Source organism: Oryzias melastigma, linkage group LG19, assembly GCF_002922805.2.
Source record: "Oryzias melastigma strain HK-1 linkage group LG19, ASM292280v2, whole genome shotgun sequence".
Classification (NCBI taxonomy): Eukaryota; Metazoa; Chordata; class Actinopteri; order Beloniformes; family Adrianichthyidae; genus Oryzias; species Oryzias melastigma.
The window spans coordinates 18,980,896-19,007,949 of NC_050530.1; the positions used below are offsets into that span (position 1 = coordinate 18,980,896).

General features: G+C 37.6%; 3 protein-coding genes across 6 annotated transcripts in view; 2 read left to right on the plus strand and 1 right to left on the minus strand.

Annotated features, from left to right (window-relative positions):
* LOC112154523 (Snf2-related CREBBP activator protein) overlaps positions 1-270 on the plus strand; it is a gene marked incomplete in the record, with an annotated part of 27,956 nt that extends 27,686 nt beyond the window's left edge. The window contains 1 exon segment of the mRNA XM_024285529.2: positions 1-270.
* A 648-nt stretch (positions 271-918) lies between these two features.
* On the minus strand, positions 919-9,079 carry stx4 (syntaxin 4). The gene is made up of 10 exons (XM_024285530.2): positions 8,867-9,079; positions 8,451-8,558; positions 6,651-6,750; positions 5,294-5,368; positions 5,152-5,222; positions 4,904-5,012; positions 4,748-4,821; positions 4,356-4,493; positions 4,167-4,277; positions 919-1,826 (listed from the first exon to the last, which is right to left on the minus strand). The coding sequence occupies exons 1-10, from the start codon at positions 8,894-8,896 to the stop codon at positions 1,746-1,748; spliced, it is 897 nt and encodes a 298-aa protein (XP_024141298.1). The 5' UTR covers positions 8,897-9,079; the 3' UTR covers positions 919-1,745.
* Positions 9,080-15,143: 6,064 nt separating this feature from the next.
* Positions 15,144-27,054, plus strand: part of LOC112154262 (rho GTPase-activating protein 44) — an 82,438-nt gene continuing 70,527 nt past the window's right edge. For all 4 annotated transcript variants that reach the window (XM_036217071.1, XM_024285070.2, XM_024285071.2 and 1 more), the window contains exon 1: positions 15,144-15,466. In XM_036217071.1, coding sequence (XP_036072964.1) covers positions 15,414-15,466 — 53 coding nt within the window. In that variant the 5' untranslated portion in view covers positions 15,144-15,413. The remainder of the gene's footprint in view (positions 15,467-27,054) is intronic.

The following is a 27,054-nucleotide window of genomic DNA, read 5'->3' on the forward strand; positions in this document are numbered from 1 at the left end:
CTCTTGGGTCATGTAAAAAAAAAAATCACATTACCTGAACAAAATGTGTGAATAAAATAACTGGTACAGTTCCAGATGACTGTAATTGTCGATTTAATTTTGAGCAAAGGTGATTATTACCTGGGGGTGGGCGGGGTTATGGGTAGTTCTGGTGATGGTCTTACTTCTGATTTCTTCTTTTGTTGCATTCCTTTGATCCCTTGTAATTCCACATTGTTTTACTTGAAAACTAAGACAATTACAGTTGAATAAAAAGACCAAAAATATTTAGCGATGGTTTGGTGTTAAAGGTTTGTTGCTGTATTTTTGGTACACGTGTGGTCTGGATTAGGGCTGGAAAATATCCAGAATTGATTCAATTACAATTTATTTGTTTTATTCTTTTGATCCAGTCAATTCAACTTTGAGTTTACAGTTTTCACATTTAGACACATTTGTTAATAGATACATTAATAATGTATATACATTTTGAAGATCTTCATATTAATCTGATACAGATCACATACTGTAAATGTACCACATGGTTACTCTAAAAATTATTTCCCTTAAAATATACTTGGAAAATTCATGCCTGTGAGTTTATAAATCATTTAGTCAGCAGTGTATGTTTGAGCATTAGTCAACCTATGGAAAATCCCATTATACATTAGCATCAAGCTCGCAGACTTGACTGGTCTATTAAGCTTAGATTGATTAATGGATCCTATCAACCTAGCCCTAGTCTGAATGTGTCCTCGAAATGACTATTGGGATTAAAAATCTACTTCCTGGAGACGTGAACGTCTCCAGGAAGTAGATTTTTAATCCCAAATGCCATGGTTCGACTTCCTGCATAAATCTGAACATTTAGATGTTTTAAGGGAAGGAAAAAAAATAATAAAAATGACACAGTAAAGGCAGAGTATTTTATTTAAAAACAAATATAATGCATAACATCTGTAAAGTTGCACTGGGAAAGTGGTCCTCCTCTCAGCACACCGTTTGAGTGTCATAAGATTACAAAAACCCCAACAGTTAGGCGGAAAAGGTAGTGAGCTCTGCCAAAACTTTATTAACAAGCTAAAACAGATCAAAAATCCATCCCTTCTTGACAGTGTTAGTGCTCAGCATCACATTTTTAAGTAGACAGCATGGAGAAGGCACAGTTCTGAGAAGTTAAGGCTTATTAATGAGAAAGTAGCAGCTTAGAACGCTTTAATAAATACAAAGGGAACTGTGGTTGGCCTCGGTGCTAAGGATTTTTTTTCCCTATTTACACTTGGAAGTCAAAAGGCTCTAGATAAAAAAAAAGATCTTTGTATAATCACAATATGTTATTTACAATGTTATTAGTTCATTTTCTGTTTATAAAAACCTGTAAAACTGACATTTTTTTTACAGTTTAACAGTGGAACCGTAACAAAAGTGAACAGATTTCCTGAGATCAATACTGCAGTTTTTTTTTTCTAGCTCACTTTCGTTTCTTTTTTGTCAAGAATGGGGGTTAAAAAAAACAAGATCAGAAACAGCATGTTAGTTTTGTTCTTGGATTTTGCAGGAAGGGACCGCATCCTTAAATGCAAATGAAACAAAATCTGACCAAAACATAACGCTTTTTTACAGAAAACTGACTAAGAAGGTGAGGAATAGAAAACAAAAATGTCCAGTGACTAAATTCACCTTTGTGGACTCCTACTTGCACAAAAAAGATAATTTATATATTTTTTTTATATTTAACATGCTACAGAGAGTATCAGTCTCTGCTGTTACGTTGAAAATGACGTGACAATGGCGATGATGAGAATGATGAGGAGGATGGCCAAACAGATTGCAATCCAAACTTTTTTCTGCAAGTGAAAGAAGAATTTAAATCAATGCATATCAAACAGACTTGGATTTAAAACAGAGTAAAACAAAATATTTGCATGAAATCAGGGCTTTAAAGTGCAGTCACATTTAAACAAAGTCAATTTGCAATCACTTTTTAAAATTTTATCCAAGCCTCTGAAGGAAGACAGAATGAGCAAAATTTCTCCACAATTTCCTGCAAAAGTGGAATAAATTATCTCACAACTGCTTTAAACAATGTTAAAAACAGAGATATTCTATAGTTTTCTGTGCTCCTAAAATGTAAAACCTTTCTCTCAGTGAAGTTTTTTTAATCCATAACTTTTAAAGTTTGTTCTTAATTTTATAAGCATCGGCTGAGTAAGACTTTGGGAACTTAAAGGGTAACCAAACAGAGAAGCTGGAGGCCGACTCCAACCACAGCTGAAAATGTGGAAATCCAGTCAGAAGAGTGGGGCTGGAGAACAAGACTGTTATCATTACTGGGCCTGCAGATCATGACGTGGGACCTACATGGTTTAACCAATCACAAAATCAAAATGTAACACCTCATTTGCACCTGTAGGGGGCAGCACAGAATTAAACATGTTTATTTTAATTTGTCCAAAATTTGGCAATGACCCACAGACAGCACTTTTAAAGCCCCATTTATAGAGGTCAACAGCCAAAAAAAAGTTGATTTAGGGTTTGGTTACCCCTGATTTATTAGCTTTTAATGACTTTGCACCAAACTAAAATATGGCTTTTTGAATGTAAAACGTTATATCATCTATATTATTTCATGTTTTAAAATGTAAATGAGGGCATTATTGAAAAACATTTTTTTAAGTATGACTTAAAAGATATTTTAGACTTTTCTAATATTTTAGTTAAAGAAATAAAAGAACTACATTGACATAAAATACCCTTAAACATTAAGATGAGTCTGGAAAATCCAACTCTAACCACTCGCTGTTAAGTTTTCTTTTCTTTTGGACAAAAATTCAGTCTCTTAAACTGAAGCCTTCAAAAACACACACTTGCACAACTGTGAAAGTGCAGTAACAACAAAAAAAAGAGAACTCCGAAGTTGTTTCTTAAAAATAAAATTTCAGAAAAGTTTCTGTTCGTGTTTTGAAGTTGGATCAGCAAATCCAGCGAGGATTAAACAGGATCTCTCCCAAAGCGAATTTACACCAAATCTGACTCATTCGAGTTGCAGCACTGAACAGTATGTTGGTTAAACTGAAGGGAAGCTCGGTGGTGACTGACATTTTTAGGTTGTAAAAATAGGTTTAAAGCAGTGAGGGCAGATTGTGTAGTGACTCATTTAAAGCATCTCGATCCATGTCAGGATTAATATATCTGTCATCAAATTTAATCTAAGTTAACACTTAAATAATCCACATCCTTTGATATAGCTTTGCAACCATTAACACGATCAAACACGCTTTTCTCTGCTTTAGATTTTGCTGGAGTTACGTTAATCGTGTTAACTGTTGCTAAGTTACGGTAAGTCAAAGAAAATTAACACTAGGGCATCACCGGTGACTGTAATCAACCTAAAATCTGATCAAATTAAGAAACCCTGCAACCTTAGAAAATCTTTTTGGGGCAGAAAGTTGAAAAAAAAAACATCTTTCTGTTTTGCAGTAGGGCTGCCACGATAAGTCGACTAATTGACGACTAATCGACTATTAAAATAGACGACAATTATTTTGATATTCGATTAGTTGTTACATTATATATTATGGAGTCGGAGTGTAGTAAAGTTAAAAGTTATAATGGCATTATGCTAGCTTTTTGGACCATTTTGTCATTAATTAAGGTTTTTTAGGCTATTGTGGAGTTTAGCTAATATTTCAGGTACATGCTAGGTGTTTTGGCTCATTTAGGCTTTTTTTCATTTTTTTGTTTATTTCTTAGTTTAGCTAATATTTCAGCTGCATGTTAGCTATTTCGGCTAATTTAGGCTTTTTTGTTTGTTTTTATAAGGCTATGTTGGAGTTTAGCTAATATTTCAGCTGCATGCTAGCTGTGTTGGCTAACTTAGGCTTTTTCCGTTTTTTAGGCTAATTTGGCATTTAACTAATATTTTAGCTGGCTATCAGCTTCAGCGATTTCAGCTATTAATTTCATTCAGCTTACAGCATTCACACTAGCATTATCTGAGGTAATCCTGTACATCTAATTTTTAGTTAGTTTAAAGCTAATATGTGTGCTTTACATCCAGTCTGAACATGACCCGATTAGTCGACTAATCGGAAAAAATAATCTGTGATTAGTCGACTAATAAAATAATGGTTTGTGACAGCTCTGTTTTGCAGTGGGTTCAAAATGCTCCAACAGTTTCCACTGACCTTGCGAGCTCTCCTCTGATAGTTGACAGCCTGCTCCGTGTTTTTTGCCGCACTCTCCACATAGTCGGATGACTGCTTGATGTTCTCTTCGATTCTGTTGACCATCTCTCCCTGAAAGAGAAAAAAAAACATAATGAAGGAAACGTTTCTGCTGGAACTAGCTTGAAGGCTTTCCTGTGTCTGGGATACCTGAGCCTCCACCTCCATGGCCAGGTACTGGAACATGTCGTGCAGGTCTCGGATGCTCCGCTCCAGCTTCAGGATCTCGTCGTGCCGCGACTCAATCTCATTTAGGGCTTGTTTTGTAGCTTTTGCATCGCTTAAAATCTGTGAGCCACAAAAATGAGAAATAAATACAGGAAAGAACGGAGCTGGGGTGTTTGGGCTAGAGGAAGGCTGCACTAAGCGTGGTTCTTCACGCGACAACTACACTGACACTAAAGTCCACTTTCTTACCAAATCTGCCGTCCAGTTAGAGCAGTCGAGAGGCGACAATAGAGCAAACCGATCATGACATGCTTTTGAGTGATGGAAAACAACCGCAGCGTTTCCAGGACGACAGCTCTCACTCCTCTACTCACATTCTGCGTGAAAACGTCCGTCTGGCCTTCTTCAAGCATCTTTTCCAGCTCTTCGTCTGTCACGTTTGTGCCGGCTGGGGATAGAATCCGCATATCAATCAATCAAAGCGAAATCTTCACAGGTTAGAAGACCTCCCTGAATGCAGAGAAGCTCACTTATTTTAAGCTGCCTCTGTATTCTCTCCACGTTGCGGTCTCTGTACTGCGCCTGGATGGTGTTGCAGTAGCTCATCAATTCCACAAACTCCTTGGAAAGTATGGCATGCTGGGAAAAAAAACAGACAAATCTATTTTACACAAGTTTCAGAAAGATAAAATTAGCATCTATGTCTCAAAAACAAGCTTAATTTTCTATCAAATAGATAAAAATATTGTTTATGTATGACAACTATTAGTGGCACTACCTGAGTGCGCTGCATCCGGACATTTATGGGAATATATTTGCCATCGTCATCTGACTTTTTGGATTCGATACCTAAGTTGAAATGAGAAGAAATTTCAGTGGTTTCAAGACAGAAATTTTGATTTGAACTCCCAAATACTCACTTTTCAGCTTCCTCTGGATCTGGCTCGCTAATGTTTTGATCTCTTCTCGAAAAGTTTGAAGGTCTTTCTTCATACCTAGAAAACAGCACAGGTGAGCAAAGATGGCCGAATAAAACGCCAGAGATCAAACAAAATTTAAAGCAAGTGGAGTCTCATAATGAAATATTTTACAAATCTAAAAAATAGCACTGAAGTTGAGGCATTTGCTGCATCAGAAAAAATGACCACAAAAATGGGGAAAAAAGCAGAAGACAAAGAAAAGTAGTGTGCGGAAATTTTCCAAATAATAGAACTCACTTCAAGATTTTTTTTGTCTTGATCCTGTGAGTAAAAGTCAAGATTCAAAGGGTTCCAATTTATATTTCTTATTTTTCAAAGCTCCAGCAGAAACATTTTCAAATCAGGAGACGATACAAACAAGCTGAGCGCTCCTCCCACATGTTTGACCCAAAACAAGCTGAGGTAAAAAGGAGATATTCCTAAAATAAAGACGTTTTTAACACTTTTTTGCCTCAATAATCTTCAGTTTTGACCACCTTTGAGTGCTCAAATATTTGTCACTGAGAAAATCATCTGAAAGCACTACATAAGGAGTCGGTTCATTAGCAGAGAAGCATCGTAAAAAGAGATCTCTCGATTAGATTTGGATCATTTCAGAGAAAATATTTCACTTATGAAAAATGAGTTGATAAAGAGGAAGAAAAAAAAAGACAAAGAAGGATGAGTTTACTGTGCTCCATAAGAGAAAACTAACCGGTTATATAATTGGTACCCAAATTAAGACAAAAAACCTGAATGGACAGGCGTGGCCCTGCATTATACTAGTTGGATCCTTGTAAAAAGTCTGGAGAAACTGTTCTAATCCTGAAATGCAACAAATTTTCTAGTGATTAATTAAAATAATGTTTAATCAAATCAATCGTCAGTCAGAAAATGTAACATGAATTCATCAAATTCATAAAGTGACTTTCTTTTAACTCATAAGAACTCATGGTGACATCAGAAAAATATCAGAAAGGAATTCTTGGTTTGTGGTTTATCCCACATAATTTCACACTTTAGGAAAAATTGGTCTGGATCTTTATGGGTTAGAGCTGTTTCTTGTCCTTTTTTAGGCAAAAAGACAGCTTTTATCTTGATTTTATGAGTAATCTTCAGCATTTTAATAAACACGCTTCCATATATGTTTAAATCGCTTAGATTTTTAATAACAAGACAGACAGTTTGATCAATAAATTGAGTAGAATTGTGAACTGAGATGTTTGGCGTTTCCACCAGGCTGTAGCTACAATTATTTTAGGTTGTGGCATTTTAGTTTTAGTCACTTGCTGACATCCTGCTTCTAAAGTGCACGTACTTTCCTCTGGCAGCGCCACGCTCAGCACCGTCTTCTGCTTGCTTTCCAGCTCTGACACCATCCTCTTGAAGTTCTGCAACCCCTCATGGATTTCTTGCACCTTAGAAAGAAAAGATAGAGACGTTTTAGAATTCCCACGCATAAACACAGATAAATCTTTTATATGAAAGCCTTTTCTGTAACTGCAACAGTGACCTTTAATTGATTTGTAAAGTTAAAATAATGTGCTGGGAAATGCGGTATAGATTAAATCATTCAAAACAAATATTTGAACCAAACATTCTTTGACTTTAATTTTAGGATCTCTTTAAAGTTTAATACATCCTGGATTTATTCATTTTTTTGTCATTTTAATTAAATCCTTTCAGAATTGATGTAACTTTATAATTAAATCAATCTTTAGTTTATAGTCACACCTCTCTACACTTAATCTTCATTTTTATTTTCTAACTAATGGATTTCATGTTTCAGCATCTTCATCATGACGCTATCTGATTCCAGCCTTTTCTTTCAAAATAAAAGCAGATGGCTGAACTCTAAGGACTTAAAGGTTAAATACCAGCAGGAACTTGTTGAAATTTACAGTAAATAGAACCCAACTAAACTAACAACTTAAATCAACCTTTCCTTTTTTTATTTGATACTAAAAATATCCAGATTTTTCAAACGACAGAAAAAAAAATTGGGGAAACTAAACCGAACGTTCAAATGTAGATTATCCCTATGTGACTCTTTTACTCAGTCATGACAAATTAAACCGGGAAAAGGGATTTTTATTGTTTCGATCTCTATTCTATGACAGAGTATTAAAGCCACCAAAAAGGAAAAAAAGTAATATTACAAGTTTTTTTCTCATAAATTTACAAAATTTGAAGTAATAAATTTACGACATTAAAACACGTAAATTTACAAGAAAAAAAAATCATACATTTAGCCAATGACTTTTTAAGTCATAAATTTAACCGTTATGACTATTTTCTCGTAAATTTACGTTTTTTTTTTTTTTTTTTAAACTGGTCCTAATACTCCGTTGTACTATTCCTTTATTTTAATCATAGAAAAAAAAGCTTAGCAAAGAAATTATAAATTCACTCAGTGTTTTGGATATTTGTCCATCAATAAAAGTTCAATTAAAACTAAAAAAAAAAAATCAAAACGTTGTAAAATAGTCTTCATCTTTTATTCCTTTGTGTTCTCTTCTAGAACCTCATAACTACAATTTGCAATGCTGGTTACACCATGTTCAACATCATAATCATTATTTATAGGAGCTTCTACATCACTTTATTTAGACTTCCTTTTCAGAACTTTTCAAAATAAAATCTGGCATTTTTTTTTTCTACCATGTACAAGTTATGATGTATATGTGGACTGTTGGTAAACTGTAACATCAAATAGTGAGTTGTGCTCTTACATCCTAAAAGAAAAACACAAAAAACAAGACATCCAGACTTTCTCCACACGTGTACAATTTTCAGGATTGTTCAAACGCCTTTTAATTTGTTAAATGCAGCCCTGTGGGCAAGAGCTTTTTTTTAATGCCTCACATAAACACTGTTTCTCACTCATATTTATAGCTTCATTCTTGAACTTTTATATTTACTTTTTAAGGTTCAGTTTAGTTATGAAAGCTGGGATTAGCAAGGAATGTAATGTCGGCAAAACAATTCTGTCTGTGTGACAGTTAAACCTTCATCTGTCTCATAAACATGAAGCAGAGTCCTTTTGAAGAGCACTTTCCCATGATATCCACCATCTGATAATACTACTGCAGCAGCCATGGAAAAATCAGATGATCACCTTTTTGAAAAAAGCCTCATTTTCCTTTTCTTCCTTTGCTGAAGAGCTTCCAGATTTGCTCATTAGGGCTGTTCTCTCCTCGTTCTCGTCATCTGAAGCTTCATGTTTCTACAGAGAGACAACAGAGGATGAAGCAGAGCTGTGTGAGGGTGCCACTTCAGATTTTCAGCCGGGAGCCCTGCCCTTCTCCCGGCCTTTGGAGGAACAAACGGAAGTTAGCAAAGGAGTTAGGGTACAGGTGCTTCCAAACACAGAAAATAAAAAGAAAAACGTATATATTTCTTAAGTCTCACATGCGGCACCGCCGTTAATAAATAATCAGAGACTGAAGAAAAGCACTTCAAAGTTCACTGAAACAATCAATATGGCTAGGTTAGCAAGCTAAAGCTAATGCTAGCACCAACTTGAAAACTTACATTATCTAACTCTTTTGTTCGATCCCTCATTTTTGATGTCGATGTTCACAGTTGGTGTCGGAAACGCTGCGAGGACCCAGCCGAGGAAGGACGGCGGTTCCCCAAACAACAGAAGCTGCAAACTTTCCCCTGCTGTCATTCAGCAAGTTGAACTCCAGAGCAACAGTTCTCACAGCTCTTCCTCTGCGGTTAAAACAAACACAGTTTGATTCTTGGCGCCTCCTTGTGACAGAAACATGTACTACACGCAAAAAGAAAATTGCTGTAGTTTTAAGAAACAGTTGATTAAATTAAATTTAATTTAATTTAATTTAATTAACAAATAAATGAAAAAAATGTACGTGTCTGTTGAAGCATTTAAAAATCCTAATGCAACATTCTATTTGATAAAAATCATTTATTTTTCCTTGTAAAATGACAAATTTTTGGAGAATATTTTGGGGGAAATTGCGAAACTTATAATAATAAATGTTTTGACTTTTTTGTCATAATTATATAACTTAATTCTCATTAAAAATGACTTTTTTCCTCAATTTTTTTCCTTTATTCTCGTGTATTTGTTCATTTTTTTTCTTTTAGTGTCTATGATACTCTGTTGTTGATATGACATGTCTGACTTTTTGTTATCTTTTTATCAAGAAATAAATTGTATTAAATTTAAAAGTTCTAAAAATAGAGTTAACAAAGAAACAGATATGCATGTAAATACACACATAGACAAATGTGGTGAGTCTGGAAATAAATTATATTGTGAAATTCAGGAGTAAAATGGCAAAATCGTGGCTTTAATCTTTGCAAGAAGAATAAAAGATGTCCTAGACTCTATTATAGATGATACACAGTCTGGTTTTATGAAAAACAGACATATCTCCAATAATATCAGACTGGACATTCTTGATTATTCTGATTTAATTTCAGACAAATCTTTTGTTTTATTCTTAGACTTCTACAAAGCATTCAATACCATTGAACATCATTTTATTTTCCTCTCACTTGAAAAATTTGGCTAAAGTAATTTTTTTTGTTACAGTATTAAAACTCTGTTTGCTTAAGCCAATAGCTCTATTAAATTGAAAAATGGCACTACATCAATGTTTGCTCTTAACCGTTGTATTTGTCAAGGATTTCATATTTCCCCATACCTTTTTTACTCTGTACACAAATTCTTGCAACACGTATTGCGAACAGTGCCATGACATCTCACCTTGGTCAAATAGCAGATGACACAACACTGAAAAACGCAGATCAGACATCAATTGCTCTGCAAGAAATTCACAATTTCTCCAAAGCCTCGGATCTAAAATTAAATATCAATAAATGCCAATTATTACCCATTAAAGATTGTGCTCAGCAAAATATTTGTAACATCCACATTCAGAAGGAAGTGACTTACCTCGGTAAAATAATCAGACCTACTTTTAATGTCAGAAACTAACCAGCATACACCGTGCTGCAGGCGATCTGTGCAGAGCCGGGTCCACCGTGGTCATCTAAAACACACCTGATATGTTTCCCTCCAGTTTTTTTTGTCTTTTCTTCATTCATGTTAAATAAATATGCTAGAGCGGCTAAGGGAGATCATCATTTTGATCATATTGATAAAACATTTCCTTTTGAAGTTTCCAGTCAGTCATCAGCTTTGTGGTCGATTAGGTAGAAACACAATCAGAAGAACTGCCATAAAACTCTTTTTCAGATCAAAAACAAACAGGCTGAGAGACAGCTATTCTGATTCTGATTTTCATCTGTTATCCATGGACAGATGGCAATTTGTCTTTCTTAAAACAATAAAATCTAAACATTAATGAGTAGTAGAATTACATATCAGCATTATGAAAAGTAAAGATTAATTTATGTGCATCTTAGCACCACGTATTTTATGTGCCCAATGTGGATTTGCATCATTAAAAAGCTGTAGAAAGATGTAATGTGAGTACATGTTTTTTTGTAGGAGATTGACCTTTCTGCAGGGCAGTTCCAGGGCTTTCCTCGCCTTGTGATGGTTCGCTGTGGTGTCTCACCAAGTTGGTAAGGAAATGTGCAGCACTAGTCAGTATTCCTGTCAGCTGCAGACATGCACTCCGCTCTGGTGTCAGAAGAAGATCTCCCACCCTCATTTGCATGTTTTGCTTTGGTGGTCTTGTAGACAATGTCCTGGGATAGATTTAAAACTCACCACTGAACTCTTTACTTATCTGTAAATTGGACTTCATTATTTACTCATTGAAAAATTCATTGTTTATTTATGAAACTCTGCTTGGTCTGTCTCCATCTTATCTGAGACAGCTTTTGGATATGTTTTCTCCTGTGGACAACATCCGCTCTGCTGAACTGATCTGTTAACAATCCCAAAATCAAACTCTTCACCTGGTTCTGTCTGCTCAATCTGCTGCAGCCACAGACGGGAATGATTTACAAAAAAATCTGAGATTGAACACTTTTCAAGGGTTTTAGTCATATTTTATTCACAACTAAATATTTAGTTAGATCTGTGGATGTCAACATTTCCTGTTTTGTGACGCACAATTTGAAGAGTATTTCTTTTTGTTATTTCAGATTGGGAATGTTTGTCTAAAAGTTGTGGGGGAAGCTACACAGACATGTAATTTGTCATTCTGGTGCATCTTTTCTTTGGTTATAGCCATGATGGTGTTAATGTTTGTGTGTATCTGTTTCCTTTAAGGGGAAAATGTCCACATTGCTGACCTTTATGTTGTGGTCACCTGGAAGGATCCCCAAGTTGACCTACTGCGTTTCCTTCTGGAACTGTTTTGATGGGGTTTTTTTTCATAGGCAATAAAAAGGTGACCAAATCAGTGTCTAAGAGACTTTGCTTATGATTATCGAGCTTTATGTTTGAAGTGGAAGCGAGACATGACAGAAGAAGAAATTGTGAGACGTATTCTCAATAACATCAACCCAAAAGTAGTTGCTGTCTCAGAGGGACTGTCTCCACAGTAACACAGCTCATCAAAATAGGAGCCATGGTTGAGAAGGATTGCATGGAGGCCCGAGAATATTGGCAAAAAGTGCATGCCAATTCTGAAAAACTCATCAAGAAAACCTGAGAGGAAACCCTTCCAATAAGGTGCTATAGGGGTCACTGTTGTGCAACAAAGACTTGTTAAAGATAAAGACCGCCACCTTTTAATCGTTCCAATTTCCATCAGAGGGTTTGACAGGTAGCTCATTTACACTTATGCAAGAAACCTTGTGGAAGCAAGTTTCCAGAGAAGAAGAGAATTTTCAACCTTCAGAAAAACAGCGTTTTGTAATGGGGATGGAACGGTTCACCAGGCTTTGGGCAAGAAAACTGTTGGTCTTGAATGGTCTGGATTTTCTTTCAAAGTCCAGGGTCATTCTCAATCTGGACAAAAATACTTAAGGTCTGGAGAAAGACCAAAGATACATCTACCATTCATTCCTTCCTACAGCCAGTTCCCAAAAAGTGGAGCAAAGCAGCAATATCATCTTTTCTTTCTCCTGCTCATATTTACTATGCGCTGTGCCCTGGTGAGCTTCCTCCTGTTGGGGCTGTTGTGACCTCTGACCCGGTTTCAAACTACAATTCAGATTCCCCTGAACTGCTCCAACAACTTGTGAATGCTGGTCCACAGTCACCTCTGCTGTTCTGGGAAGACCATTGTGGAGAAGCACACCATCTTCTTAAAAGACAAACTTCCAGTGAGATCCAGAGCCTATCGAGTGTCTTCTGTGAAAAAGAAAATAATTGAAGAGCATGTGGCCAAAATGTGAAAGGCAATGTGGCAATGCTAAAAGAGCAGAGTATACAGTATAGAGCAGGGGTTGGCAACCTAGGTCACGCGTGACACTGCTGGCACAGCTTTTTTTTATTTCATGTTTTTGGCTTCACTGACATTAGTAAAATTATGCTTCCACATGGGGATCTTTTGTACGGGTATTTACTGGTTTGGTCGGTGTTTATATTTGCAGGGCTCGCTCATGTTGGAGCGGTTTAGTTTGGGTCATGAAGCCTCACGGCTGTAGTGGACAGCCACGTCTAGCTGTCTGGTTCTGGTGGGCGCTGTGATGATGATCTGTGGTTGATCTGCAGCTGGTTTGAGAGATTTCAGAAGCAAATGGGTGTTGGTTTTGTTTTTTTTCCTTTGTTGAATTTAATGCTTGTTTTTAAATTGTTAAGCACTCACTGCAACAGATGAAAAGTGCTTATAATAAATAAAGATTGATCGATAAGTTCAGTTTGTTGAATAATAACCAAATAAAGTCAGATTATACTCAGTTACTTTCTGTTCTGCCAAATGTCAATATGAAATGTGAACAAGTTTTAAAATGAAAATCACAGCTGATCATCACAGCAGTTACTGAGGGTGAAAATGAACAATGATGCTGTCCAGCGTCACTGTATCACTATAAATAGCAAACTAACAAAAAACTAAAAACAATTAGTTTTATATGTTTTATCGTACAATATTTATTTTATAAATGTCCTACCTGGTTGTATTAGTTTCCTCATCTTAGATTGTTCACAAATCAGAGTACAAATGTCCGTAATCCTGCTGTCAGAAGCTGCTGCTGCTTTTCCAAAATCCAATAGATGATATTTAATGAGTCATATATTATTTATCTTTGACAACCCGGTTAAAGCTAGACAGCGGTAACAAGTACTTCAGTGAAAGCTGCATGTTTCATTATGAAGGTAATTATGATTGTATTCTTTTAATCTGTGCTTTGGCTGTGAGACATGGAGCTGCAGAAGATCTTTTCTCACCAGTTAAAAGTTGCCTAAATTTCCATGCTCACAAAATCCTTGTAAACAGAGCAAAAGTCAGACAATTCCAGCATGTCTGACATTAAAGTCAAACTTATTACTGTTGTAATGTTTTCACTGTGGTCAGTGAGCTGCTGTTAGCTCAGCGGTGGTTCCAATGTCACTCCTCTTTGTGTTTGTTCATGACTGTGTCCATCTTCTGGAAAATAAAGGAAAAAAATGATCCAATTAATTTAAACTGTTGCCAAAAAGAGGAAAGTTACCATTTCCACGTAGTGTTATAAAATATGTTCGCCCAGAGATGATTAGTTTTTTTTTTTACTCTTATTTTGAAAGCTGAAAATATGTGGCTCAATAGCTAACATTTTCGCTGAGCCAAACCAAATGGGCTCCATAAGGTTTAAAAGTGGACAAAACATATGTGCCCCGATTAGGTTTGTCTGCAATTCCTGTGGTGGCCCCACCTGTGTTTGCCCATGTTGACTTAAGTGGAGATTCAGCGGGTTAGCTTGCTATGATAGCCAGCTGCACAATGAACAGTGAAGATGCTAGTGAGCTCCACAGTAGCACGCTAGAGAACTCTTCTGTAGCAAGCTATCAAGCTCCACTGTAGCATGCTAGTGAGCTCCAATGTAGCATGCTAGCGAGCTCCTCTACAATGAGCTAGAGAGCTCTGCATTATCGAACTGGCAAGCTCCTCTGTATTGAGCTAGTGAGCTCCGCTCTAGCATGCTAGTGAGCTCTTCTGTAGCAACAGTGAACTCCTCTGTAGCATGCTAGTGAGCTCCACTGTAGCATGCTAGTGAGCTCTTCTGTAGCATGCTAGTGGGCTCTTCTGTAACATGCTAGTGGGCTCTTCTGTAGCAACAGTGAACTCCACTGTAACATGCTCTTGAGCTCCACTGTAGCAATGTTAGCGAGCTCCTCTACAATGAGCTAGTGAGCTCCGCTGTAGCATGCTAGTGAGCTCTTCTGTAGCAATAGTGAACTCTGCTGTAGCATTCTAATGAGCTCTTCTTTAGCAAGCTAGTGAGCTCCTCTGTAGCATGCTAGTGAGCTTTACTCTAGCATGCCAGCGAGCTCCTCTGTCGAAAGCTAGCATGCTCTGGTGTATTGAGCTAGCAAGCTCCGCTGTACTGAGTTGCCAGCTCCATTGTCCAGCAGGTGGCTGGATAGCATAGTGAATCTACCCACTGAGTGTCCACTTAAGTCAATGTGGTCAAACACAGGTGGGGCCACCACAGAAACTGTGGACAAACCCATTTGGGAGCCACATTTTCTGCCAACTTTAAAACCATATGGGGCTTTGCTGGATGTGTAGTTAAAGGGATTCATGATGAGATGAGAAGGTGCTTGTTTTTAAACCATTTTTTATACAGGTACATTTTGACACTTATCAATACTTTAAAAGATTTAAAAAGCGTACTTAAGGAGGATTCTTTTATGTGATAAAAAAAATATGATTGGCATGGTGTCAAAATCTACCAAGTATGAAAATACTACATTTCCCACAATGCACCGGCGGGGAGCGTCGAGCTGTCAGCGCTGAGAGAAGCTGGTCCAGCATCTTCTGAGCTGCGAAGCGGAACCAATGACAGAGATCCAGCACTCATCAGCGACATGAGGAGGAATTAGCTCCACCGCCGTCTCCAGCGTCTCCGTGACTCTCCACCGCGATGCACGAGCCGGATATTTGACACCCGAAGCTCACACAGCGGCGCGGACACCGGACTTCATTCTATCAATGAGATCTGCGAGGAGGCTCTACGGCGCGGTGGCAACGCAGAAAAACACACGATGAAGAAGCAGTTCAACCGAATGAGGCAGCTCGCCAACCAAACAGTGGGCAGGTAAGGCGGGAAGTGGCGACACACGACCGCGAGGCGCCTCTGAGTCATTCAGCGGCCGCCTGTCTGAAGCCGCGGTCGGAACCGCGACAGGCTTGTTCCGCTCAGCTGGTTGGGTTTACACAGGAGGTGTCAGAGCAGGTCACACATGCAGCTGAATGACTGATGGGGCTGAGCGGGGAGGAGGTCCCTGCACAGATGAGGATGGTACCCAAGAAGCTGCTGCTGACCACTGGAGGAGAGCAGCATCCTTCTGCTGGAGCACGGAGATGCTAAAACTACCAAGCAACGAGCTTTATTAATAAATAGCAATCATAATTAATGAGAAGAGCTGACAGACTAGAATATGGGGAAATTTAGCACTGACATCTATTTTTAGAAGATAAAACTCAACATTTTTAAATAAAAATATCTATTTTTAGAAGTCATAGATTGTTTATTTATGTGTATTTTACTGTAAATATAGTGAATAATATCACATAATCATAATGGATAGCACACAGTTCTGCTTCTGTATTGCTCAACTGCATCAAAAGTCTAAAAAAAAAAAAACTAAAACTAACCTAGAAGAAACCTATAGGATCCCATCCAAATCACAACAGCAATAAAGTTCAGCCTTTAACCTCTTAGGACCTGCATCCACAGTGTGGACATCACTTTTTGGGTTATATTACCACAGGTATTGTGTGTGTGTGGCTCTGTGACAGACTGACGACCTGCTTAACACTTTCACCATAAAAAGTTACACCATTACTTTCGCCAGGCAATTCTTATCTGATATAATATACCCAATAAAAAGTAATTGTCTTAAAAATGGATGAAAATATGAAAGCACATGATGGATTAGAGTAGTTATCTTTATTTTAAAATGTGGTATATTTAACAAAATGGAAAAAAATAGGAAGATCCTAAAAACATGCTAGAAATTACAGGAAAATTGGGAATTTGAGAACAAAAAGACATCTAAAAAAATAATGATACGGGAGACTATGCTTTGGTTCACCTATTCCTGGGACACTTTACCAAGGGACCATGACACTCAGAAAAATACAATATATTGAAAATTATTTAAATACTTTTACTTTGCTTAAAATCACCAGCGATGGTGCTCTAGGGTTAAGGTGTACCTCACCTTTGCCAAACAATAGTCATGTTAGGCTTTGGCACCCCCGTGACCCTGAGAGAGATACAGCAGGTTGAGAATTTGCATGGATGGACGGACAGGCACAGCATTTAATTCTGCTTAACTGGAGCCCTGTGACTACATATTTAGAGGGTTAGCTCAAATTAGCTCAAGTTTTTTAGAGCACAGGTATCAAAGTTGAGGCCCGAGGGCCAGATCCGGTAATTCTATCCGGCCCTCCAGATCATTTTATTTTATTGTTATTAATGACCCGATGTTATCTTGCCCTTATTTCTAACTTGTATAATTTTGACAAAAAACATTTTTATGGAGAGTAAAATACTGAAAGTTATTTAAGGTTTAAGTTGATTTATTCTGGAATAATATTCCTGTCTTTTTATTCATAGTAATGTTAAAAAGTTACATTTTTAAAGTTTTTAAAATGTTGTTTTTGTGTGTTCTATAAATATTTACCCTGTTTGGCCCAAGACCTTAGGAGTGTTTTGAATGTTGGACCCCTATGGAATTGAGTTTTACACCCCTCTCTGTTCTGTGAGGTAAAGACATGAAATCTGCAGACAAATGGGAGCCTCTTTGAATGTCAAATAGGAAAAACTTTGAATTAATGTTTCCAATTAGGTAAATGAAGATTCTCATTTATTCAAGTGATGTTGTCTTAAAGTTGACTAATGGCATTGTCTAATAGTCTTCTCTTCTTGAAATGTTTTGTCATTCATCCAAACAGCTTACTCAGTCGCTTTTTGTTTTCTGGACCTAAAACAAAGCATCTATTTGAGACAAAATATTATTTCCAGATACCTGTAACCAAATATTATTCTCCTTTGCTGAAAATGAGGAATAAACTGAAACAAATAGACATGTGGAAGTGAAGATTGAGACCAAACCTAACAGACAATTGTGCTTCAGTGAGAACTTGAGCATAAACTGTCCTTACTTGTATTTCATGTGATGCTTAGTTACATACACAGCCACTGTTTTAACTATCATGTTTTGAAATCTATAGTTTTAGAAAAAAGAGAAGAAAAACCTCCTATTGATTGATGCTCTCTTCCTATAAGAGGTCTTTAAGTTGTTATGATTGCAATATCTGGATATCTATACAGAGAATGTCACTAAACGGATAACAAGCAGCAAGATCTGAAATACTTTGGCAAGAAATTTCTGAATACATTTAAATAGAGCTTTTAATATGTTGAGATTAATTTGATAAATACCTTTAAAATTGAGGGGCCTCTGGTCACATGCAACGCCAAAATGCTGTTTTTACTTTATGAACCAGCTGATCAGAGCCGGCGTAATGCTGTTTTTTTTCTCTGTGACAGAAAGTGTCACAGAAAAAAATGGCAAAAAAGAGAGAAGAAACCGGAAAAAAGCTTGAAAGCTTAAAATGGGGGGTTCCGGGCAAGAATGATTTTGGGAACAAATTAGTTTTTTTTGTGACTGGCTCCTGCAGGGGGAGGCAACAATGGTGCTTTCAGAAATTGGCTTTATGCTCTAACCCTCAGAACCGTGTGAAATTTTAAGTTTTAAAGCACATGACATCTTGGATTAATAGTAAATAAAAGAGGTTCAAGGACTGTGCCTTGTGGAACCCCTATAAAACCTTATAATTCCAACAAAACAACAAAAGCCAATTAATCTGAGGCATTTGCATTGTTTTTACAGCTGAGTTTACAGGTCTTCTCAGCATATATGCATATGTAGGTGTGAAAATACTACAATATTAATAAATGTGGCTGCATTATGGGAAAATGGTTAGCACTTTTACCTCAAGACAAGGCCCATGTTCAAATCCCAGCTAGATTTTTTCAGTGTGGAGTTTGCATGTTCTCCTTGTTCATGTTTTTTCCGGGCTCTCCGGATTCCCTCCACAGTCCAAAAACATAGTCTATAGGTTGATTGGTGACTCCAAATTGCCCCTAGGTGTGCATGTGAGTATGTGCAACCTCTTCAGGGTGTACCCTGCCTTTGCTTAATAGTGGCTGGGATAGGCTCCGGCAACCCAGCTGAATCCCATAAGGGATTCTGTTTATGAAAATGCATGGATGGATTTATAAATGTAAAAAATGATCAAATCTGTGCAAGCATGCACACCTAATATTTGTCCTGTGAGTCTACAGATAAATTGTCGACTTATTTTTGGTGAATTCTGTTTTGTCATAAAAAATGACCCTTTTGACCTTAGATTTTGGTAATGCCTTTTTTAATGAAGACACAAAGTGCTAATATCTCTGAAATGTGAATGTCAGTACGTTAGCATTTCTCCTCTCACTGCTGAAATCCAGCTTGTCTTTTAGCATTGTTAAGTCTTTGTCTTCTATTTATCAACCCCACCCTTCACTTGAAACAGAAAGTTATTGCCACGTGTGGACTCATTTCCCTGAAGTAATTTAGATCATTTAAACTGTAAATTTCACAATTTCTGTGTTTACAGATGACACTTTTCCCGTTAGAAAACCAGGGAATTTAAGGTTAGTTTATGCTTGATGAGTAGAGAGCATTGGCAACTTTAAAGCATAAAAAAGGGAAATTGTTGAGGTGAAATAAATACGATGAAACCAGTTTGTCCTGCTTAACAGATGGAAACGTTGATGATGGTATGCTGAGAGGTTGTTTTTTTTTAAAGAGGATTAAACATGGAGAACACTTCTCTGTCTGAACATCCTATGAGACTAAACTGATAAGGACTACTTCACTCACAGGAGATAACCTGTAAAAGGTTGTGACTGATTGCAGCTGATTGCTTAACACCACGTAGTCTTCAGCCACTAATGTTAAGGAACTCAACATGAGAAGACAGTGAAAACCCACAGGGCAAGAGCTTGAAAATGTTCTAAAACTGAAACAAAAACTGGTCCTAAGCCAAGTTCAAAGAGATGTTCAGGAGATATTGTCAAAATGGAAGTCATACCTGCAGCCAGATCTAAATTAGCAGTGAGAAAAACCTGAGTCATGAATAGAATCGAATTCAAACCTGAAGAAATTTTTTAAAACCCTCAAAAGCCAAACCCCAAACTGTCATTAGCTGCATTCACACCGAACATTATTTTTTTTGTGCGCTGGAGGCCTCCAGTTGAAATGTTAAGTCAATGAACAGATTCGATTGAAGGTCCTGCAGCGTCATGTAGGCGTCGCATCCTGAATGAAAAAAATCTGAATTTACTGCAGGTGAGGAGTTGTGTCAACCAATCAGGGACTCGGCTTTGAGCATGTGATGTGTTCAGTGGGTGGAGTCCAAATCCAACATGGAGGATTAATCCGATCGTCCTTCTCCTGAGCCTAATATATTTTTTTTTTCATCGAGAAAATAATAATAAAAAGTTTTTCTCTAATTTTATCCTTATTTTTCCTCTCTTGGACTAAAGCAGGACAGCAAGCCATCAAACTGGGTCACAGAGACACGGAATTAACGAAGAGAAAGCGGTCAATAGGACGCAAGAATGAAGCTCACCATGCAGGGAGAGACTCTGAATGATCTCATAAACCCAGACATGGAGACGTGATTACAACACTATCTGATCTTTATTCTATCAGGTGGCCGATGTGAATTTGATGCGTTAATTGCGTTCGGTCTAAATGCAGCTTTAATTTAAAGAGACTTGGACTCTAAACCATCATAAGTCAATCTAGAGTTAAACTTAAGAGGAAAATGACTGAAACAAGGAGCAATGGATGACTGAATTCAGATCACACATTTATTGTTGTCATTGGATTTTGAAGCAAGTCTCAAAGTCAGTGTCAAAAATGTAATTTATGTCATGACTGACCTTTTCATTTATTTATTCATTAAGCCGCTCACTGATTTCCATAATGAATAAAATTTTATAGCGTCTGAAGCTCAGCAGAGTGAGTGAGGCAGGTGCAATCAAAATTCAATACAAAACATTCTACCATTAAAATCACTGAAGCTGCTTTTAAAGACCCACTCTGATGAAAATTGTGTTTTTAACATGTTCTAGTTGCTTTTTCTCATAATGGAGGACATATATAAAGAAAATTAAGCTTTAAACGGCATTTCTGAGTATTTATTAATTCAAATCATTGTGAATCAGGAGTAGACAAAAAAAAACAGTTTGAAAAAGCTACAAACTCCCTTCTCAGCTCCATTCTGATGCATCCATTGAAGACAAATGAGCTGCCATCTAACAGAAATCTGTATGGCTGGAAAGCATCAATATTGTTCATCATTTTTGTAGTGGTTGGGGTGAGAGAGTAAGCAGATGAATGACAGGAAGTGGGGGTGGGCTTACCTGTACTCCTGCCACAATCCTACCTATAACTCAGCAACTCTGCAGAAACTATGTCCTAGAAAATGACAGTTTTTTGATTTTGGCTAAAAATGTCAGAAACTTAATTAAAAGACCACCGAGAACTCTTAAAATAGATCAAAGGATGATCAAAGTGGAACTTTAAAGGGAAATTCAAATGGAATAGTTTCTGTGCATTTGAAAGAGACTTGCACTGTAAATGGCAAAATAAGAAAAATCAAAGTGATAAGATCACGTGAAATCTTTTAAAACGTTGCCATGAGTGTCTTATTTTTCCCATCGACGTTTGATCTGGAGCACCAGAGACCAGTGAGGTGGAACGTCCCGCTAATGAGTTCTAGTATCATAAGAGGCAGAACATCAGGGCAATTAGTCATATTTACAGGGTGAAGGCTCCAACACGGCATCTGTTGACTGAACACAAAGTTAACAGGTGAAACCTCCTTTCTGACCTTGGCAGCTTTAAGCAGACACTCTACTAGACTCAGGATTCATCACCTCATGTCTCTTGAATCGCCCCAGTATGTCACCATTTCAGTCCTTGTGTGTGTCCTAAATTTTAAATATATTCATAGTTGCTACTACCTGAAATCTAATTATGTTCAAATCTGGTTAGAAATGTTTGATTTTCACACAGATTATAAAAAATGTACCAATTTTATTTGATGAGTTGAAAACATTTTTATGCTCTCAACCAAATGTTTAATTAGTGCTTCAGTTTCTTAAAGTATGTTGAGCTCAATTTGAGGGATGGAGCAGAATTCTTTAAAATGTGTCCTTTTATTTTGGCCAGAGTTCATAGAAAGTAGGTGGTACGATCTTCAAATTACAAGACAATTTAATTTTTAAACATAAATGAAAAAGAAAAATAACGTCAAAATAAATGACAAAACTACAATGTAATGTTTATCGTTCTTTGTAGCATTTGCATCAACTGATTTTGTGAAAACAAGACAGTAAAGGTCACCCATAAACGTGACCTCTCATGGTTGTGCTGACGGCCTTTTTGAAAGCTGGTTGTAGCTGCAACAGACGTGTGTTGTGAGGGCTTGGAGAGAGTCGTAGACAGCATCTTAAGGGGAGCGTAGGTGTGTCTTACAGTTCCCTGGAGGCTCGTGCAGCCACCTTAATGGAAATAATGGAACGTACCATTGTCGTTTCTGTGGTACGAGTTTCACAATGTACTTGGAAAGATAATGTAAGTTACACACACTTCTGAAGTACAGGTGATGTTATTTCATGGTACTCTTTATGCAGCTCTGCAGTCATTAGTAAGGTGGCTCCTTATTGCACAGATGCTACACGTGTGTACATGATATGTAACCCTAATAAGATATTCACACAATCCACGCTCTGATTGTATAATTTCCTCATTTCTAACAGCCAGTGGAGCCCAATGAGCTTGTACCTTTAGCTGGAAAAGTACTAACAGGCTACTTTTGTGGTGTGTGGGGTTTGGAGGAGTTGAAAATTGATTGATCTCAAGCATAAATTGTGAAAAATACAGGAGGAAACACATATTTTTCAAACTCATTACACAAATAAAGCGAAAGAAACAAAAACAAAGACATACTTATGTCAAATTTGATTCATTAAATATAGTAATTATTAACCAAAGTCAAGTAGAGTTTGATTGGTTGCCTAAAAAGGAGTGAGAACAAGCAAATTTATATAATCCCACCCCAATTTAGTTACCTCATTTTACAGTTTTGCATAGCAATGTAATCCGGTTCTGATCAGATAAAATGCCATTTATTTTGTTTTTAAAGAGACAAAAAAAAGAAACTACTTCCCTCTTACTTACCCCTGTGTGTTTTATAAGTTCTTGTAGAATAAAATGTGCATTTTTGCTCTACGGGTTCACAGAGAAGTCTACGAACTTAACACTTTGAGTGTCCCGTGCAGGTTTCTACCCGTATCCACCCGCAAGGGCAGTAGTGACTAAGACATCAGTCTCTCTGGTTTGTGCATTGTCATGGTTTGCTTTTAACTATTACAAAGAAGAAGGGAGATGAAACCGATTTAACCACACACAAAGTGTTTTATTAAGAACAAAGGATAGTAAACAACAAAATAACATGAAGCGTAAAGGTGTGGTGTTGCATGGTTGTCTGGGCGTGTCAGGGTATGTTTGCGGATGGAGTATTAAGCAAACCAATGGGACCAAAGCAAAAAGAGGGGATACAGGGGAGGAAATGAGAATCCTGATGAGCAAAGATCCGGACCAGAGGGAGAGCACGTCCGAAGAGCTACTGTCATTTGATTTCCAAACACCTGCACCTGTGCAGAAGGAGGAGGGGGAACACACAGCCCAGAGCCGTAGCATGCATCTTGTTCTGATGCTCCTGTTTGGGCTTCAGATGGGCTCACAGTGGTTGGGGCTCAGGTGATGCAGAGGATGGATGCAGGTGCTGATGAGAATGAATCCTTGTAGCTATCTGGAACTCAAATACAGGATTTTAACCTAGAAGATCGGTTCATGTTAGGTAGTCAGCTGCTGTTGTGGCTGATTTATTGATTTATAAATATAAAAATAGGATTATGTTTACAGTTTGCCCTAGGTTAACCTCTTGTAGAGCTGAGTTGCCCCGGTTACCACTAGAATTAGGGGAGAAGTGTGCTGCTTTTTGAAAAGATTCCTTTATGTATTCTTGTCTGTTAAGAGCACCCCAATCCTGGAGGATCAGAGTAGAGATAATATTGTTTGATAAATTAATGTTTGTTTTAACCTTAAAATAGGATCTTTGGTGTGTACTGTGGAGTGGGGAGACATCCCTCTTAAGGACATCGCTGCTGCAGCGCTCCAGTTAAGCATATAGGTCAAGAGAGGTTCAGACACAGTTAAATTCATCTCTAAAACAGTCTGCCTGCACCATTAATCCTGCATAATGCTGCGTAAACTGTGTGGCTGAATGAAAATGTGTAACTCTGTGTGTGACCACAGCGAGGTTGTGGCAGGAAGGGGACAGGCTTAATCCTCTTTTGGCTCAGTCACTTCTCCTGCATGGTATTTTTAACTCATTTTCCCACTGAGGTTTCCGGGCTGTTCCCATAAAACAAATAGGCTGCTTCTTCTGTGATTTTTCTGGGTTTGCAGGGTCTCCGTAAAAAAAAACAAAAGTCCCTCCAGCAATCAAGAAGAAAGCTGATGTAATTTGCGCCAGTCGGAGGGTAAAGAATGTTCCTGTGAGATAAGACAAAGCTAAAAAAAATCTATTTGAGATGTCCAGAAATGGATTTCTAATCTTTATCGACATGCAGGAAAAATGATTGTTTGTGTTGCTGCCGAGGATTCAGGCTGTGGGTGACAGAACTTCAGGAAACACTGTTTGCATTTGCTTACACACCACCACCTATTGTCAAACCATTGAAGAGTGTGCAGAAAATTGTTAGTATTTTCCCAGCGGAGCACCTTAACGCCTTCATTTCTTTGTCCACTTTTTCCCTCATTCAAATTCTTGCTACTCCAACTGGACCCGATACAGACGGTTCCTGTTGTGTGCAGGAACTTGTGTAACCAGCCGTGCTTGGTTTTTCTCGACAGCACGCTGCTGTGTGTTGGTGTGTGTGTTTGTGTGTTGGTGTCCTGCAGGGCTGACATGCTCACACAGTTTGATGTGTTTGATAAGAAAAGCTCCACACAGAACACAAAAGCAAACACGTTAGCATCCGTGAGCGCAAGAGAAATGTCGATCTGATGTGACAGACGATGCTGCGGCCACATCTGTAATTTCTATCTTTTCCATGAAGGAACAAAGTGAAAACAGGTGATCAGATCCCAGCGGATTACTGGGAAGAGAAAGCTGGAAGGGGCTTTCATTTTTTATCACTTCAAAACAGTTTTCCGAAATGCTTCTCCTCAGCTCGGCAGCACCGGTTAATTATAGACAGATTTTTAATGAATATTTATGAAGATAAATATTGAATTTTTGATTTAAAAAAATACTTCCTGATACGTTAGTGTGTTTTGCGTATCAAACCGTCTCCAGGAAAAGCTGGTTTCTCAGGTTGTAGACTCCCCTCAGAGCAACATATTAAACCTGTTTTTATTTTAAGAGCTGAAAGAATCAAACCAACAACTCTACTCTATGTTGTATGACAAATGCAGGTCATGCATGCTTGTTTATGTTTCAGCTTAAAAATGAGAGTGACATTTCATTTTTGCATAATTATTCAGGTGTCTCTGGTAATACAGTCACATAAATCCTCTAAAGCTTTGCTCTGCATCTATTTTGACAAAAAAAATGGCAGTTTGTGGATGAATTATTAACGGCTTCCCATCATCCTTTGTGGTTTTTGTTTTCAGCACAAAAAAATATGTTCTTTTTTGTCACATGTGCTTTAGCTCCATGGAGGTGAAGAAAAAAAAATCACTGACATGTTTTTGTTCCTCATCAACTGTCGGGCAATTGAGCTGAAAGATAATGAAGTCATTTGTCAAAGATGGAGTCAGCTGCTCGCTCCTGAAACGTCCTGTGGACGTGATAGTTGATTGGCCTTCATTTGGAGCATAATTAGTCGTTCATCTCACTTCATAGACTGAATACAGAGAAATTAGGCTGGTCTTGGAGCTAACATTTAATAATTTAAGATAATTGCAGTCAGGCTGACACAAGCTAAAAGGGTAAATAAGGATGAGGGTCCTTTGAAGTGATGATTTGCAGCAGATGAAACTATTTGATCTAAATTTATGTGGAGTGATCCCTCTGTACGCTAGAAAGGATTTTATTATGACATAATTGAGGAATATATTTTGGTTTTCAAAGTGAGATGAGGAAACCGATTATATTTATTCTTGAAGTCTGAAACAACATTTCAACACAATTTGTTTATTTTTGGTCAGTTTTTAGCCAAATATCAGAATTGTACTGTTATAGCTACAATATGAACGACTCCCAAACATAAAACTTCCTATCAAATTGATGTTTAGGGTGTATTTTATACACAGTTGGTTTGCTGTAACCTACATGTGTCAAAGTCAAGGCCCGGGGGCCGGATCCGGCCCTCCGAGTAATTATATCCGGCCCTCCAGATCATTTTATTTTATTGTTATTAATGACCCGATGTTATCATGCGCTTGTTTCTAACTTGTATAATTTTGACAAAATGTATTTTTATGGAGAGTAAAATATTGAAAGTTATTTAAAGCTTAAGTTGATTTATTCTAGAATAATATTGCTGCCTGTTTTTTTTCTATAGTTATGCTAAAAAGTTACTTTTTTTATCATTTTAAAAATGTCGTTTTAGAGTGTTCAATAAATATTTACCCTGTTCAGCCTGCAGCTTAAAATGTTTTTGATTTTGGCTCCCTGTGCGATTGAGTTTGACACCTCTGCTTTAAGTGAACCAGAGTTCGTTTCCCTCGATAATCCGAAACAAATTTTTTAGTCTGAATGCACCCAATTGGACCCTGGTCTGGGACCAGGAACCGCTGTCTGACCCATCTTTTGAGGTGATCTTGGTTTATTTATAATCAGACTGAGGTCCGTCTTACTCCGAGATTGCTCAGTCTGAATAGTCTCTGTGCTCGGAGTGGAACAACTGGACCAAAACGGCCACTGTAGCCGAGCATTATGGGATGGAAACAGAGTACAAGGGAAGCAAGCGATGAGATTCATAAAGTCCCCTCCAATGAATTTTTTTTAACATTTTCTTCTGAAAGAGAACAAATGTAATAAGAAATCATTTTGTTTTTTTCAGTATTTCTCCTTTCAAATCTGTCAATCAAACTGTCTTGGACAGACTCTGTTTGAATGAATGATCTTCTTTCCATCAACAGCTCTGCTGCACATGCACTAAACCCTCATCTGTTCCTAGTGTCTAGTTCAGGTTCTGGAGAAGAGAAGATGGTATCTTCACATTGACTGCAGTCAAATGAGCCGCCGTTCACATTTCTGTGGTCAAATCAGCATCACTGGATTTTTGGTGTGAGTTTCATCCAATACTTACGGTAGCAGGACTGAGAACGCTGGAAAATCTCCACCAGACTCCACGGAGCTTCTTGATGTGACCACGGAAATGTGAACGGCGGCTCATTTCATCGCAGTCTTTTGTAGTAAGTTTGGTCCATGAAGCTCTTTACTTCCTTTTCTGACCTCACATCTGGCTCAGAACGATACAGCTGAACATTACCAATATTGCTAGACATTTTTATGTGAAGATTTATACTAGTGAGACAC